General features: G+C 43.8%; 1 protein-coding gene across 1 annotated transcript; it reads left to right on the top strand.

The window, feature by feature from the left end:
• The first annotated feature begins 8,998 nt into the window (after positions 1-8,998).
• On the top strand, positions 8,999-17,669 carry LOC123187462 (ATP-dependent DNA helicase RecQ). The gene is made up of 20 exons (XM_044599331.1): positions 8,999-9,145; positions 9,244-9,356; positions 10,316-10,391; positions 10,493-10,635; positions 10,850-10,936; positions 11,326-11,409; positions 11,634-11,841; positions 12,610-12,695; positions 13,118-13,349; positions 13,485-13,605; positions 14,224-14,360; positions 14,663-14,771; positions 15,340-15,382; positions 15,508-15,667; positions 15,793-15,863; positions 15,965-16,058; positions 16,175-16,387; positions 16,463-16,669; positions 16,826-17,179; positions 17,264-17,669. Exons 1-20 carry the CDS (start codon positions 9,128-9,130, stop codon positions 17,387-17,389), a joined length of 2,682 nt encoding a protein of 893 aa, XP_044455266.1. The 5' UTR covers positions 8,999-9,127; the 3' UTR covers positions 17,390-17,669.
• The last annotated feature ends 274 nt before the right edge of the window (positions 17,670-17,943 follow it).

Genomic DNA, 17,943 nt, shown 5'->3' with positions numbered 1-17,943 from the left:
GGTCTACTTGTCACGGACGTGATGCCTATATACATGATCATGCCTAGATATTCTCATAACTATGCTCAATTCTGTCAATTGCGCAACAGTAATGTGTTCACCCATCGTAGAATACTTATGCTCTTGAGAGAAGCCACTAGTGAAACCTATGGCCCCCGGGTCTATTCTCATCATATCAATCTCCATCACTTTAATCTTGCTTTGCTTTTTTACTTTGCCTTTTACTTTTCACTTTGCATCTCTGTACCAAAAATACCAAAAATATTATATCTATCAGATCACACTCTCGTAAGTGACCGTGAAGGGATTGACAACCCCTAATCGCGTTGGTTGCGAGTAGCTATCGTTCTGTGCAGGTACGAGGGACTTGAGCGTGGCCTCCTACTGGATTGATACCTTGGTTCTCAAAAACTGAGGGAAATACTTACGCTACTCTGCTGCATCATCCCTTCCTCTTCGGGGAAATCCAACGCAAGCTCAAGAGGTAGCACTCCTCGTCTCACCCCCGAGGAGGAATTGGAGCGTCGTGCCCCAAGATTACTTCCAAGCTCTCCACCAAGGGTCATCTCATGACAAATGTGCTTGGAAGCTTAAGAAAGGGGGTAAGCACTCGTAGACAATTAGCAAACTATTGTGAACATCACGCGTTTGTCTCGTGTGTTGAACCCCAAAAGGTCTATGAGGCGCTCGAAGATCCGGATTGGCTCAATGCCATGCATGAAGAAATCAACAACTTCGAGCGCAACAAAGTGTGGAGATTGGTGCCAAGGTCAACGGAGAACCACAATGTCATTGGAACCAAGTGGATATTCAAGAACAAGCAAGATGCTCATGGGATTATCATTCGCAACAAGGCTCGTTTGGTAGCACAAGGCTACTCCCAAGTCGAGGGTATCGACTATGGTGAAACCTTTACCCCCGTTGCTCGTCTTGAATCCATTCGCATGTTGATTGCATATGCTTCTCATCATAACTTTAAGTTACAACAAATGGATGTGAAGAGTGCTTTCCTTAATGGTCCGATTAATGAATTGGTATATGTCAAGCAACCCCCAGGTTCGAGGATCCCTACTTTCCCGATCATGTGTATCAACTCGATAAGGCACTCTATGGCCTTAAACAAGCCCCACGTGCGTGGTGTGACCACCTTACCGAGTTGTTACAAGACCGTGGTTTTGAAGTTGGGCTAATTGACCCCACTCTTTTTACTAAGAAGGTCAAAGGGGAGTTGTTTGTGTGCCAATTATATGTTGATGATATTATCTTTGGTTCCCCTAACAAAGCTTTCAATGAAGAATTTGCCGCTCTCATGACCTCAAAGTTCGAGATGTCTTCCATGGGAGAGTTGAAGTTCTTTCTCGGGTTCGAAGTGAAGCAAAGGAGAGAAGGAACCTTCATCAAAAGGTATATCGCTCCATGATTGGCTCCTTGCTTTACCTTTGTGCATCTAGACCGGATATCATGTTGAGTGTGGGAATTTGTGCATGGTTTCAAGCCGCACCTAAGGAAAGTCACTTTGTGGCGGTCAAGCGAATCTTTCAATATTTGGCTCATACCCCAAACTTTGGCTTATGGTACCCAAGGGGAGCAAACTTCAAGCTTGTAGGTTATTCAGACTCGGATTGGGCGGGGGACAAAGTGGATAGGAAGTCCACTTCCGGAGTGTGCCAATTTCTTGGTTGCTCTTTGGTGAGTTGGTCTTCCAAGAAGCAAAGTTGTGTATCTCTCTCGTCCACAGAAGCGGAGTATGTGGCTGCTGGTAGTTGTTATGCATAACTTCTATGTATGAGGCAAACTTTAAAGGATTACTGTGTCATTTGTGACAAAGTGCCTCTTTGGTGTGACAATGAAAGTGCCATCAAGATCTCTCTCAACCCGGTGCAACACTTCAAGACGAAGCATATTGAGATTCGGTATCACTTCATCCGGGATCATATTAGGCGAGGGGAGATCGAGCTCAACTATGTCAACACTCTTGATAACCTTGCAGATATTTTCACGAAGCCTTTGGATGAGGCAATATTTCGCGAGTTAAGGCATGAGCTAAATATCATTGATTCAAGCAATGTGACTTGAACCCTTGCAGACCCCATCACATTCAACTTGTTGTCTAGTTTAGGTGTAGGCATGGACACAGGGGGAGTGTTGTTCTCTCAATGAACTTCCCCACCCCCCCATAATGCATAAACTAATCAAACTCTTTCACATTAGCCATTTTTATGGTACTTGTGCTTCAAAGATGAGTGTTGGTCATGGGCCCAAGGTTAAAATCTTCGCGGCGCCATACCTCTGAACTCAAACGTAGGTGTCCTCGGCCACCGCCCTCTCTTGGAGATGTTTGTCTTTGTCGGTTTTGTGTGTGTGTTGGTTCTTGCTTTCGTTTCGATTTCTTTTTCTTGAGCTAAGCCTTTTGGCCAGTCCTCTTTGCGGTAGAGCGGTACTACCGTGGTGTGCATGGTACTACCGCTGATAAGCGTCAAGCGGTACTACCGCCCACCCCAGCGGTACTACAGCTGCGGGGCGGGCAATGGGGGTTATGTCGGGGCAGGGGGAGTTGTTTTCTCCCCCATACCCATTCGCCCCCACTCGCTCATCTTCTTCGTCGCTCCAGCGACGCCTTGCCGCAGGAAGGCCTCGGTCGGCCGCCGTTTTATGCCGTCCCTCTCCATTTCCTCCGGTGGAGTCGATCCCCACCACGTCCTCTAGCCATGGATGCCGGTATTGCCCCCGATCCCGTTCTCTCTTTGCCTAGATCTTGGATCTAGTTTTTAGGGGCAATAGGCATTGTTTTACCGTTTTGTGCCAGTAGGCTTATTTTTGAATTTGGCATCTCCTGTAGTGCCGGATCTATCCACGGCAATAAGGGAACCGTCGTTCCTCGTCTTGAGCGGTACTACCGCCCTCCTTGAGCGGTACTACCACGCAAGCGGTACTGTCACTGTTGGGTCGCGGTACTACCACTACATGCCCAGTTCCATCATTTCCTACCACGTTTTGATCCTTGTTGCTTTGTTTGGTGGCTTATGCTCTTTCTTTCATGTTGTTTCTTCTGCTCGTGTGTTTGGTTCCAGGTGATGATCATCCTGAGCAGCAGGTCCACCGTGTCAACCCTGGTCGTGCAATGTCAAAGCGCTACCGCACATCTGAGTCAGCAGGTGGTTCCACTAGTGCTCCACCGCTGCCAGAGGGTGCTACCTCAAGTGCTCCACCACCGCCTCAGCTCACGAAGAGATCGGCAAGCAAGCCAAAGGGAAAGACTATGTCTGAGATGACTGCCAAGGAATTTTGGGCAAAGCATCGCCGCAACCCCTATGAGGAAGACCAAGATCCCACTTTGGTCAACCGCCCGTTCTGGAACCGCTTTCAGTTCGCCATCTTCTTTGATGTGGTCAAGGCTAAGAAGAATCACTTTGTTGATGTTCGTTCCATCGACACCGATCCTATGGAAAAGGACCCTGAGTATTTTGGCGAAGCCCTTCAGATGTGCACTCAGTTGAACATTCTCAGAATCATGCAGTTCAGCAAGGACTTTGATGCCGATAAGATATGCCAATTCTATGCCACTGTCCATCTTGGAACTGATGCAAAAAGGACTCTGACTTGGATGACAAATGGCAAGTTGCTCACTGTCACGTGGAAGGCCTTCATGGAGTTACTTGGGGTGGAAGATCACGGGCTTGAGAATCCAGTCGGCTTCCGTCCTCACTGCAATGTCACCTCCACTCACAAGCAAGCCCTTTGGCCCTACTGTTCTAAGAAGGTTAACCCCAAGACAAAGAAGGTAACTTATGAGCTGTCTACCTATCTGGACATCCTTCACCGTGTCTTCCGAGAGACTCTTTTCCCTCGCATTGGGAATCTGGATATGGTCCACTCCTATCTTGTGGACATGCTTTTCTTCTGCCAGCATGAGAAGGAAGCAAACACTGGAGAGTCCCTGGACATTTCTCATGTTATGTGGTCTGAACTTCTTTCTGCCATTTCTGAGCGCAAGTGCCCGATCTATGGTCCTTTCATCATGCTGCTCATTGAGAAGGTCTGGGCACATCACTATCCCAGGACTGCGCTGAAAACTAGAGAGTTGATTTCTCATGATATCAAGCGTCTGAGGAAGAAGAACAACTGGGGCACCCAGGCCCCTCGATCTAGTGATCCACCTTCTGAGGCTGACATGGAGACCGAGGACGAGGCTGAGGCCGACAAGGATGAGGACTATGAGCCCTCCGGTGTGGAGCCCTCATGGGCTAAGAGGATTAAGCGCAAGATGAAGAAACTTTTCTGCATGGAGTCTCATGGCCAATACATGTCTCATGTCTCTGAGAAGAAGGCCCGCAGACGTCACAAGGAGCTCATGCGCCAGTTGGGTGCCACTGTTAACAGCGGATCTCAGGAGAGGATCACTGATGAGGAGGAGTGGGTTCAGCAGCATTGCCAGTGGACCGATTCAGACACAGAGCAGTTTCCGACCAATGATGGCGGTGCAGACGATCCCACTGGGATGTGATGTTCGAGATCCTCAACTTGCTATCACCTGGAGCCATAGCAACGCTCTTTGCCCTTTTGGTGTCTCGTTGCCAAAGGGGGAGAGAGTTTAGAGATTTGTGTTGTTGCTGTTGCGAGTGTGTCTTTGTGGTTTGTGGTGTCGTTGTGTTTTCTCGCGTTTGCTTTGTTTGGTTTTGTGCCAGTAAGACCTAAGTTCCAAACTTATGGTGTGAGACATATGCTACCTTATCTTTATCTTATCATTATCTATGTCTATCTAGTACTTTGGTATCTTATGAGTTGCATGCTTATCCTGTTATATACCCTGCTCTCTTGTAACATGTGCTTAGATTGTTGGACTATAAAATATAGGGGGAGTGTTGATCCTAATGTGTGTGTCTTGCATTCCAAAGGCACTACTAACTAGGTGCACACATTCAGGGGGAGCCCGTCTATATTTTGTAATTCTAAGTATCTTTACTTTCATGTCTTTTCCCTGTGCAAATCCCTGGTTGTCATCAATCCACCAAAAAGGGGGAGATTGTTAAGGCATATCTCTCTCGATGTAGTTTTGGTGATTGATGACAACATGTTTGCGGACTAACCGTGTGCTTTGAGCCTTTCAGAGATTCATCCTTTGGCACGAGACGATTTCTTTCCCCTCGTAGTGTTTTTCAAGACGGTGTAGCTCCTTCGTTTCTTGTTTGGTGGACTAGTTTCGTAGGAGTCACCGTTCTATCAAGAGGGGGTCTGCTTTGGTAAGGCTTGGGTGGAATCAACACATACACATCCCTCTCTCACCCTCTGAGCTTTTCCGCTTCAACTAGAGAGCTCGTTCCCCTTGCAGTTGTGATGATTTGTGTCCGAGCGGTAGTACCGCGGTACCCAGCGGTAGTACCGCTTATGGTTCTCAGCCGCAGTACCGCTGCGGTACCGGGCTACTACCGCGTCGACTCGAGGGGGTCGCCTCTCGTGTCAGGTTGAGCGGCACTTTGCAGCGGTTGTAGAAGCGGTAGTACCGCTCGAGAGCGGTAGTACCGCCCTACCACCGCGGCAATACCACACTGGGCACATTTCCTGCTCTCTCTTCTAGCCCTCCCAGGCTGGGCGGTAGTACCGCAAGGGGGAGCGATAGTATCGCTGGGTCCAGCGGTAGTACCGCTGCCACCTGCGGTAGTACCGCCCTGTGCGGTGTTGTTTTGGGGGTAACGGTTGGATGGGATCCCCTTCTATAAAAGGGGTCCTCTTCTTCTTCGTTGACTTACCTCTTCCCCCAAAAGCTTCATTAATACTCTAAGCTCCATTTTCGCCCGATCTCTCTCCCTAGCCAATCAAACTTGTTGATTTGCTCGGGATTGGTTGAGAAGGCCCCGATCTACACTTCCACCAAGAGAAAGTTGATTCCCCCACCAATCCCTAGCGGATCTTGTTACTCCTGGGTGTTTGAGCACCCTAGAATGTTGAGGCCACCACGGAGCCATAGTCCATTGTGGTGAAGCTTCGTGGTGTTGTTGGGAGCCTCCGATTAAGTTGTGGAGATTGCCCCAACCTTGTTTGTAAAGGTCCGGTCGCCGCCTCCAATGGCATCAATAGTGGAATCACGGCATCTCGCATTGTGTGAGGGCGTGAGGAGAATACAGTGGCCCTAGTGGCTTCTTGGGGAGCATTGTGCCTCCACACCGCTCCTACGGAGACGTACTTCCCTTCAAAAGGAAGGAACTTCGGTAACACATTCCCGTCTTCACCGGCTCCACTCTTGGTTATCTCGTACCTTTACTTGTGCAAGCTTATTAGTGTTACTTCTCTTGCTTACTTGTGTGCTCGTTGTTGTTGCATCATATATGTTGCTCACATAGTTGCACATCTAGACAACCTACTTTGATGCAAAGTTTAATTTGGTAAAGAAAAGCTAAAAATTGTTAGTTGCCTATTCATCCTCCCCCTCTAGTCAACTATGTCGATCCTTTCAGTAGTGCCCGCAACAATATTGGCATACTTGGTGACCTCACTATTCTCAAATGCAGCATGCAGAGCTCCAACAAGGGTTGCCTTGTGCTCACCTGGTGGCATGCGGCTGCGATGGTCATTAACGGATCACGCTGGCATGCACTGCTGCCGGTGAAGAGCAAGGTGGTGGTGGTTAGTGACAAGGCAAGGACATATATGGTGGTGGCCATGCTCTTCATTTTTCTCTCCTGTGTCTTTCTCTATGTGAAATGTGAAATCTTTGTGGCTACGTAGAACACCAAGAACGGCCTTTATAGAATTTCTCTGGTACCAAGAACCAAGGAAGCAATGTGAATGCGTGATGAATTTTTGCAATCTGTACTCGATCGTTATCTACACGTATCTTTTATGTGATATATATCCGATAAATAAAACAAAGTTTTAGATGCACGAAATCACAAAAAAAATTGCTCACAATAAAACAGAATTCAAAGCATACTTGCAGCCAATCAGATAACTTTACAAATCCACGGAATTAATTTGTCTTAATTGTTGGGCTCCCATCAGGGATTATCGAACTACAGGCTTGATGCTAACCCAAAACCTGGAAATGTCCCTTTTCTCAAGCCTAAAACCCGAAAGCTCAGCGCGACGGAGGCAAAAACGTGTGCCAGACGTGATGCCCCACTTTACGTTGTAACATTGAGTACTCAACCATCAACCTTGTCGGGCTTGAAATTTGCATTCAAAATGTCAAGTAGCCTCCCCAAGCGAGTGAAAACCATGAAACCATCACTATTCTAGCGTCATTAGCATAGACTGGTATTGCATATTGTATATCAAACAAGTATCACTTTCACGGTTAAAACAGGTTGCATATATACAATCAACATACATTCATATATATATGATAGATTAACATTGCACACACATCAATCCCTACATGAACGACATAGGCAAAAAATATACCTTTGTACCCTTATGGGTCTCGAGAACAAGCTCCAGAACGGGTGAAACCTGGCATGGTGTATTTACTTGACCCATGTAGGGTGTGGTAAAAATTTGAGAGCGTTAGAGCATCTACAGCCGGACTCCTCATATTAACCGAGCAGACCCAGGGCCCACTGACCGGACAGGAGAGAGAAGAAAAAAGTTGACCCAACTGGACCCCTCATAGCCTCCTTAAATGCCCGGACTGTCCGACACTCCTCATGTTGCCCTCATACATGGGACGAGTATGAGGTGCGCCCGGGCGCCTGCATCCGCCACATAGGTTTTGGCCCACCCTTTCTCTTTGTTTATTCTTTCTTTTCTTTTTCTCACTTTATCTCCACCAATCACATGCATGTGACCGGATGTATAGGGTAAAAATGAGAGACATGACTGTGAAAAGTGAAAATTTGAGAGGTGATCGACCAGTGTCTGCGGACTGGCCCATTCGTGTCCGCGGGCATTTGAGGGGCCGAATTTGCAGGTTGCGGCAAAAAACGCCCGCAGTGTATACATGGTCAACATTTTTATATAGACATTTAACATTTTTCAAATGTTTGATTACCATTTTCAAATATGTATTCAAATTTTATTTTCAAATGCTTGATCAATTTTTTTTATAAAAGTTAACAAATTTGTCATCATTTTAAATACATGGTCAACATTTTTATATACACATTTAACATCTTTCAAATACTTGATTAAAAAATTTCTAATAATTATTCAACATTTTTTGAATGCTCAAGTAACATTTTTAAAATACATGGTCAAAGTTTTTCATAAACATTGTATTTTGGGGTTACATTATTCGTATATTTGATAAACATTTTCTCTATACACATTTAACATTTTTTTAAATGCTTGGCTAACATTTTAAAGTATGTAAATTTTAATATTTTAAAGTATAAAATGGTAAAAGAAAGCAAAAAAGAAAACCGAAAATGTTAAAAAAACAGGAAAAAAAGAGGCTTCGGCCTCGCATGCGCCTGGGTAGGCCCATCTGGGGCTCCCCTTCACGCGAGGATGCAAATTTCATCGGACTGCCCGGGAGCCGTTCGGGAATTCAAAGATGCAAAGAATATGGATGGACATTGCATGATAATCCAAGAGATGAAGAAGCAAAGTGCTTCGTTTGCGTCATGCACTTTCAAGTTTGAACGACGCAACAGCAATGGAGAGGCACATAGACTTGCCTGCATGGCGTCCTTGCTAGATGTGGGATGACATATCTGGTTTACTCTCCCCTTGAAAACTTTTGTATCCCTGTAAACTTTCATACGACGGAATAAACCGCGTTGTTTGTGTGTAAAAAAAAGTCTCGCAATAAGTGAGACGTAGGGGCGTCCAACTCCATTTGCTACCTTTCTTTTAGGGTTACTCCATGTGCTACAAATTTTTTTTAGGCAAACTCCATGTGCTACATGACCACGCATACTTTCGCCGAGACCCTGCCGGCCCAAAAGACGAGCCAAACCAGGCCCGCTAAAAGTCCACGAGAGAAAAAAAAAAGAAAGCTAATTGGCGGGAACGCAGATAAAAGAGCGCCGCAAACCAAAACCCCTTCCCCAAACCCCCCACCTCGCCGCCCACAACTACCCGTCCGTCCCATTCCAATCCCCTCGCCCCCCTCCCTTCCTTCCCCAATCCAACCCTACCGCAGCCGTCCGGCTCAATCTCCCCCCGCGGAGCCCGACGCCCCGGCACCGCAATGGAGGCGGCCCTGAAGGTATCCTCCCCGCCCGCTCCCCCCTAAACCCTAGCCGGCGCCTAAACCCTAGGCCCCGAGGCGCGCCATTCTAATCTGCGTCTGTTTTCTGGTCGCAGAGGTACTTCGGGTACACGGGGTTCCGGCCGTACCAACGGGAGATCGTGGATACGATCTTGCAAGGGCGGGACTGCCTGGTCGTCATGGCCACCGGCAGCGGCAAGTCCATGTGGTAAGTGAACAAACCCCACCCCACGCCTGCTCGCGCGCTCCATTTTGCTTGGTTGCGGTTGTGGAGGATGGCGCTAGGCGCTGTTCCTTTTTTTGTTTAGTGTGTGTGTGGAAGTGGGTGGATCTGCAGGTTGAGCACTGCAGTGGCTGAATCTAGGTTTGGGCGCTGCATTTGGTGGATATATTAGTTGTGCTGTATCCCTTGGCAGTGCTCTGCTTTGCGCTCCAGCGATTCCGCTGGTTGGATTGCTAAAAATTGTTTTGGAGAGTCTGATCTGCATTACTGTTTTTGGGAGAAAATGTAGTCATTTTGGTGATAAATGCTGGGATTCTGTAAGCTATAAAGTGGTTAAATCATCGTCAACGGAGTATCCAAACTCATCTAGTATTCCAACTTGTCATCGGATCAGTGTGAGGCTAAGAGAGCTTTGCCGAGCATGATTATAAGTTATATTTTGTGCCAGTGGAGTTGGTTGATGGTCAGAGATTGCGAAGTATGTGCCATCGTTTCACATTTTGGTGACATTTTTATAACATTGATAAACGGGTGGTCATGTATAAGCATCCCATCTCTGTTATGGCGACTGCTAGCTTGTCGATTGTATGTACCCAGCAGGGAACTGCCGGGGAAGAATTTTGTTTGTTTATATATATATATATATATATATATATATATATATATATATATAGTGGATGTTCTATTCGCACAATCGTTTATTGACCTTTTTTTTAAATGGGTGAGGGTGGTTCTTTCTTGAAACTGGGCAGTGTGTTTGTCATCGTGTCAAAAGAAAAATTATTGAAGTTTCTGATTTTTTTAGTTAAGGACCTGAAAATGTGTTAAACATTTGCAGGCCATCGGAAGTAAAAGAAATATGCATCTGTTTAAAATTTTGATGTTATTACTTCCCCTTGTATGTCGGAAACTTAATTTTCTCACGGCAATTCTTTTCATGGCAGCTATCAAATCCCTCCACTGGTTGCAAAGAAGACAGCTGTTGTTGTCAGCCCTCTTCTGTCACTGATGCAAGATCAGGTATGATTGCTAGATACAGTATAACATTTTTGGTGCTTTCCTCATTCTGGGTTTGCTTTGACATGAAATCTTTTATTGTGGGTCTCATTTACTTCAAACAGGTCATGAGTTTAAAACAACATGGTGTGAGATCTGAGTATCTTGGCAGCACCCAAATGAATAGCTCTGTTAGCGGTGAGGCTGAAAAAGGCATGTATGATGTTCTCTACATGACCCCTGAGAAAGCTATTGCACTTCCTTCAAGGTGAAAATCCTGTGATATAAAAACAGATTATGGTCGTTATTGACTTATAGTTTGCAGCACTTACAAAACTATAATTATCAATTATTTGGCTGAGATGGAAGGCACACACTTACGAAGCTGCAAATTACTGCTCATGTGTCTTCTTTGGTCCCTTGTAGAATTTAATAATATGGCGGTGGGTCTGTTGATTTACAGTTTTCAATCTTCTATCCAGGTTCTGGAGTAACTTGCAAGCTTCCGGAATCTGCTTGTTCGCCATTGATGAAGCGCATTGCATATCGGAATGGGGTCATGATTTCAGGTCATTTGTTCTTCTATTGTGTGAATTATTTCTTCAGCAAAAGGGCTGATAATTTACTTTCATTTAAATTTTTGATATGTCTTATGCATGTATTTCAAAAAGTCTGTGTGTGCTGATGTCAAATGTAAGCAGTCAGTTCATATCACCCATCAATTCTCGCTCGGTTTCTCTCAACCTTAAATTCTGCAATCAAACTTAGCGACCAGTCAGTCTATTACTCCCTCTGTCCCAAAATATAAGAACGTTTTTGACACAATCATAGTGTCAATCATAGTGTCAAAAATGTTCTTATATTTTGGGACGGAGGGAGTACTTATTACTTATAGCTTCTTTTCTTCATTGCAGTTCTCTCTCTTATTACTGTTTGTAATTCTCTCTGTTGTATGCAGGCCGGAGTACAAGCAGCTGCATTTATTGCGTGAGCACCTTTTGGGTGTTCCCTTCGTTGCTCTAACTGCGACAGCCACAGAAAGGTATGGATGTTTCACTATCAGTTGTTTTTACCTGTTTATCCTGCTTTTGTTGATATCCAATGGTAATGCCTTTCCTCTGCTTGTTGTAGCTACTTGCATATTATTACCATAAATATTTTTGCTCACTATGATGATTGCTTACTTGTTTTATTTATTTTCCAGAGTGTCTATATCCCTTTTCTACCTGTACCAAATTTGTGGTAACTTCCAATTTGATTTTCCAGGGTCCGTGGAGATATTGCCAATTCCTTGAACCTGAGCAATCCTCACGTTGCAATCGGATCATTTGATCGTCCTAACCTTTTCTACGGTGTGAAATCATACAACCGATCTATGTCCTTTATCAGTGAACTTGTGAAAGATGTCTCAAAGAACTGCACTGTTGGTGGCTCAACAATCATTTACTGTACCACCATCCGGGATACTGAACAGGTTTGTATTTTCCAGCGTTGTACATTTTCATTCTTCTATATTTTGAGGCAACTGGTACACAAGCACGGTTATGGCTGCTTGTAAGTGGGAGCTGTGTGGTCTTTAAATTCTTTAGGAAAATATTAAGTTCATGCTGACTCAGTAAGACTTTTTTGGAGAAAAATAATAAGCTTGAAATAAGTATGGGATACTTCTCTGTTGATGATTGATAGTATCAGGCATTTTCTTCTTCTGACTGATGTAACAGATTTTGGAGAGTAGTCAAACTTTTGTTGGGTACACACATTTAGATCTGTACTGTACGTAATGTAGATACACAATTATAGGTTTATATACATTTTTCTTGGAGTAATATGGGAATTTCTGGGCTCCAGTTTTGATCGTAGAAGCTGCTTTTAACATATACCTTGTGCCTATTAGATTACGCTAGGATTGATTTATCTTTATCTTTATACTTATAATGATCTGGATTGTGTCGGTCCATCGACCCTCACAAATTCCTATTAAGTTGGTAAAAAGATTAATTACTGCAATTATCTTACATTCTATGTAGTAGACAGATATCATGATCTTTTGATTAGTTGATTTGATTGATGTATATTTCGAGATATTTTTTCATTTGCACAAAGTTAGGGACTAATTATATAAGTGTTTAAACAACTCATGCAATAGAAAATGCTTCTATAGAAATGCACAAGCATTTAAATTCTGTAGCAACACACATGTATTTAGCTAGTTAATGTGCTAAATGCGACTTTTCTCTGTCAGGTACATGAAGCAATGATCACTGCTGGAATCAAAGCTAACATTTACCATGGTAAAATGGGTAGCAAAGCTAGAGAGGAATCCCATAGGTCTGCCATCTATGCACATGCCAACTTTTTTGTTTGGCTGTTCATCGTCTCTTCTTTCCTTCTCAATTTGTTTTGGACAAACCAAATTCCTTAAGCAGATTGAATTGATGAATGCTCAGAGTACCATTCTGAGTTCATTTTAAACACTTCATCTAAAGAATGATTTGCCAGTAAATATACTGGATCAAGCCATTTTATACCTCTTATGATTTACAACTCACGAGGGTTATTATCTGATCTGACACTACAAAACACTGCCAAGATAATGTTCTGTTACTAACGCTTTAGATCTTGCAAGTAATCAAACGAGAAAATATAACAGATATGAGGCATTAAGTGTAGTGAGTTCTCATACAGCCTTTTACAAATGTTGGCTTCACAACGTAGTGATTTTGATGATAAATTATGGTTCCCCTTTGCAGATCATTTGTTAGAGATGAAGTACTTGTGATGGTGGCAACTATTGCATTTGGAATGGGAATTGATAAGCCAGATGTTAGATGTGTAATACACTATGGATGTCCTAAGAGCCTAGAATCGTACTACCAGGAAAGTGGGCGTTGTGGAAGAGATGGACTGCCTTCAGTGTGCTGGCTATATTACCAAAGAAGTGATTTTGCAAAAGCTGACTTCTATTGTTCTGAAGCAACAAATGTATGTAAATATTGGGCACACAATCAGGACTTCATGTCACACTTCAGTGATAAACATACACGGCTGCAGTTTGATTCCCTTGTACTGCTTACCTGTTTCATTATCTCATGGTGTATAGTTCTTACTCATCTACAGGCAACTCAAAGGAATGCCATCATGGATTCCTTCATGGCGGCACAGAAATATTGCCTCCTTGCTACGTGTCGCAGAAAATCCCTGCTGCAGTACTTTGGTGAAGAGCGTTACACCGACTGTGGTATGTTTATATCACACTAGTATAGAAAAATACATCAACATCTACAACACCAAATTATTGTGATTAGATTCATCATAAAATATATTTTTTATGTTATAGATATTAGCACATTTTTCTATGGACTTTGTAAAATATAGAGAAGTTTGACTTGGTACAAAACCAGCACATCAATTAATTTGGAAATGGAGAGGCTGAGGGAGTTCTATTTTATGAAGGTTACAAACCACCGGACACAGTATCCTTATGTATTCGGTATTCCCAAAGCCAAACATCTTCAACTACTCCCTCCGTCCCATAATGTAAGACGTTTTTTGACACTACGCTAGAGTAAAAAAACGTCTTATATTATGGGACGGAGGGAGTAGAACCCATCACAGGCCCAAGTCACTGCAAAACCTAGAAAGCTCCTTCCACACAAAGCACTGTCTGTCAGCTGCTATGCATGTTTTATTTTTCTTCTTGTAAATACATATCTACTCGCAGTATCCCTGTACTTTGTGTAAGGAAAATGTTGTATTGTTGTACCAATACCCGCATATTCTTTGCTATATCGGCACATGCTACATCAAGTCTTGTCTCAACCGTGACATTGATTTACAACATGCCCTTAATCTTCAGGTAACTGTGATAATTGCACAGGGACAAAAAATGAGAGGGATTTGTCAAAAGAATCTTTCTTATTGCTGTCCTGTGTCAAGTCGTGTGGGGGACGCTGGGGCCTTAATATGCCAGTTGATGTTCTCCGTGGATCACGAGTAAGTTTTTCTATCATTGATGTTTGCTATGTTCCTTAGTTTGTCACATACATTGGCTAGTTTAACTTGATTGGAGATCGTCTATGCGCTGATAGTCGGGAGCAACCATATGCGGCATTATTATTGATAGTAAAGGGATTTGAAATATATCTTTGCTGAACAGTTTTGGAGTGTGTATTGTTGTACATGTTTGCAGCACCTACACTGCACACAGCAGTACTTTTTTTCTTAACAACCTTGGATATTTTCCGCATTTTTAAAAAGAAAGATGTTGTATAACAAGTGCTTTCTCATTTTTGTAGGTTAAAAAGATACTTGAGAAGAACTACGATAAACTTCCAATGCATGCGATGGGAAAAGACTATCCGCCAAACTGGTGGAAAGCACTTGGCAGTCTGCTTATGGCACATGGTACTGTTATGAAGTCTGTATACTCAACCAATTATTCACTTCTTGGCTAAAGCAAGGCATTCCACAAAAATACCTGCTTCATGTGCAGACTTTATCTCGTGCTTGTTTTCTTCTTTTTCGAGAAAACTTAATAAGGTTGAAGGGCTTCCTATATAGTATCACAGTTTTGGTTGGCCCTAAGCCTCACTGAAAGTAAACTCATGAAATTTCTTGGGAGATGATGCAGTTTTTGCGATGTTTGACTTAGTGTTAAATGTGTAATACCCCCTCCGTCCCAAAATTAGTGTCTCAACTTTGCACTAACTTTAGTACAAAGTTGTACTAAGGTCAGGACACTTATTTTCGGATGGAGGGAGTAGTAAATTACCACAGATTTCTTATGGGGTTATTAGCTTACTATCATGCACAAGCATCTCAACTGGACATTTTACACTTGAAGTGGTATAATATTTACTTTGTTGTTGGATACACTGAGCAAACACCATTCATCAGCTGCCAGTACAAAGCATTTCTGGCATCATTATTACCGGTGCTATCTTTTTTTTATTTTTCTTGTTATTTTGTGCAGGTTACTTAAAGGAGACTGTCAGTGATGGATTTAGATTGGTCAGGTGCTTTGTTGAGTATTTATTTTGTCTGTTTTGTCCTAGTGATGCTCCGAATTCTTTTTCGCTGGTACTTCTCATTGTGGTGACTTTAAGTAATCACCATAGTAACTCTGCATGTCCATCTTTAGTGTTAGTCCAAAAGGGGTCAAGTTTCTCTCCGATGGTGGAACGCCACTGGTTTTGCAGCTGACTGAAGAGATGATTGGGCAAGAGGAGCAGGGTAGTTCACAGAATAAAGAAGGGGGCTTAAATCCTTTAACCACCGCAGAATCTGAAAAGATATCTGAGGTAGACCTGATCGGATTTCCTCATTAATGACTTAGGCGTTGTGCATTTTTCTTTCACACAATGCTGTTTTCTTCCTTTGTACATTTGATTTGAGATTTTGTTTGTGGTGTTGTTTTTTCTTTCAGGAGGAATTGAAACTCTACCAAATGCTCTTGAACGTCAGGATGAAACTTGCTCAGGATATTGGAACTGCACCGTGAGTTAAATTTTGAATCTGAAATGGCATTTTTTGGGCTCTATGCTACTTAGGTATTGGAACAGTCATTGAATTGAATCTCTCCAATCCCATTGTTTCAGATATGCTATATGTGGTGATCAGACCCTAAGACACTTTGCAAAGATTAGGCCTTCTACTGGAGCCAGACTGGCCAATATTGATGGTGTAAACCAGGTATCTCTTAGTAATGATACTTCGCAAATGCTATGCTGTAACAAGGACTATGCAAGAAAGTGTGATCATATTTTTTCCCTCATCTGCTCACATAACATCTGACCTTTTGTTTCCAGCACTTCATCTCGCGCTACAGTGGCACTTTTGTCCAAAATATCGCACAATTCTCAAAACAGTTGAATCTTTCGTTGGATGATTCAGCAGGAGTAGAGGATATGATGTCAGTTCCAAAACCTGTAAACAACAGTCTTCCAAGAAACTTGGGTGATGCCAAATTTACTTCATGGGAACTGTGGCAGAAACAGGAATACTCGTTCAAGAAAATTGCAGTGAGTTAGTTTTCGTTTTTGTTTTCTACTGACCTTAAACTGAAGTTCGCAGCTTGACATGATAGTGCATTCTAGCATTTTCGCAGAGCAGTGCCGATAAAAGAGCAGACGGTTATTTCATACATACTTGATGCTGCTCGGGATGGATGTGAGATGAACTGGAATAGGTTTTTTGAGGAGACAGGACTGACCCCTGAGATAGCTTCACAGATCCGTCTTGCCATTGCAAAGGTTGGATCACGTGAGAGGTTGAAGCCAATAAAAGAAGAGCTTCCAGAAAATGTAATTCTTCTTCCATTATTCATTATGCCATTCTGTGTGATTAAGTAGATCATAGCTTCAGCAAACGTAGGAATCACTTCTGAGCCCATTGTATGTTCATCCAAACCATTAGGGAATGACTAATCTGCTGGGTGAAATGCTGCATGGCAACTGCAGGTAACATACGAAATGATCAAGATATTCTTCGCAGCTGATGATCTTGGAGCGTTAGAGAAGACTTTTGGCAACGGTCCTACTGACGGGTCTCCTGCCCAAACAGCCGAGTCGGCAAAACCCTGTTCCCATGGCAGCGAAGCTCTGGAGAAGGGTGATCAGGGAGACCCCGTCATCATATCAGGCACCTGCGATTCAAGCCCTTCGACAAAGAGATCCCAGACCGACGGAACTCCGCTCTCTGCCGATGAGCCAGTAATGAAGCTGCAAAAGATAGAGGAGCAAGGGACCGAACCTACCACCACAAATGTTGCAACCGAGGACGCTATACTTGAGCTGGCCGCGAGCCGCAACGGGGTAAGCCATCCCATTCCCCTCTGAAGATTCTTTGACCAGAAGTCCAGAACCTTACTTGTGCTGAGCATTCTCAAACCGTTGCAGGTTTCTTTGGAGGACGCCGTCAAGCACTTCAGCGGGTCGAAACGGGAATCCGTCGTCGAGATGCTGGAGAGCCTCCGGTGCAGCTTCGCGGTGTACATGAAGAACGGCTGCTACTTGGTTCTGTGACCAGCGGAAGGGAAAGAAGGATGGCGCCATTTGCTGCTCTTGGCTTGTTCGTGGCGTGGGTGTTGGTTATGGCTTTTGGGCTCTGGGACCTTGACGGCGCTCTGCATCCCAGTTCCCATATTTTGAGGGCTTGCCTTGCCATGGAAATGCTCTTTGGTTGTGTATATACGTAGGTACTCAAGGAAGTGAGCGTAGCTGAGTAGTAGAATGGACAATTTCATCACTAGTCTGGTTCGACCCTTTCTAGACTCGCTCATATGCGAGTTCCTATTTATCGGTATCTTTTCCTGCAAAGCGCTTTTTATTTTCTAGAATTGTCGGAGGTTTTTTTCCACCGGCATTGCCCCGCCCTGCCCAAACCGCTTCCCAGATAACCACATCTCCAGTTTTTCTTTTTTAAGATAACCACATCTCCACCTGGTTCTGCATGTGGTGTATGTCACTACTGTTGCCGCTCTCCACCGCCCAAACGCGATTCTGCCTCAACATTCTCTGCCCGAATCACCTTTGGCAGCCCGCACATTCGCCCCGCTGGGAGTGCCTAAAATCGCCGC

This window comes from Triticum aestivum, chromosome 2A, assembly GCF_018294505.1.
Source record: "Triticum aestivum cultivar Chinese Spring chromosome 2A, IWGSC CS RefSeq v2.1, whole genome shotgun sequence".
Lineage (NCBI taxonomy): Eukaryota > Viridiplantae > Streptophyta > Magnoliopsida > Poales > Poaceae > Triticum > Triticum aestivum.
This window is presented reverse-complemented; position numbering and strand designations above follow the sequence as displayed.

Excerpts from the sequence above, each read along its gene's own strand:
- LOC123187462 (XM_044599331.1), top strand. Across the intron at positions 14,361-14,662 it reads ATGTTCTCCGTGGATCACGA|GTTAAAAAGATACTTGAGAA; the intron begins GTAAGTTTTTCT and ends TCATTTTTGTAG. Across the intron at positions 15,668-15,792 it reads AATCTGAAAAGATATCTGAG|GAGGAATTGAAACTCTACCA; the intron begins GTAGACCTGATC and ends TTTTTCTTTCAG.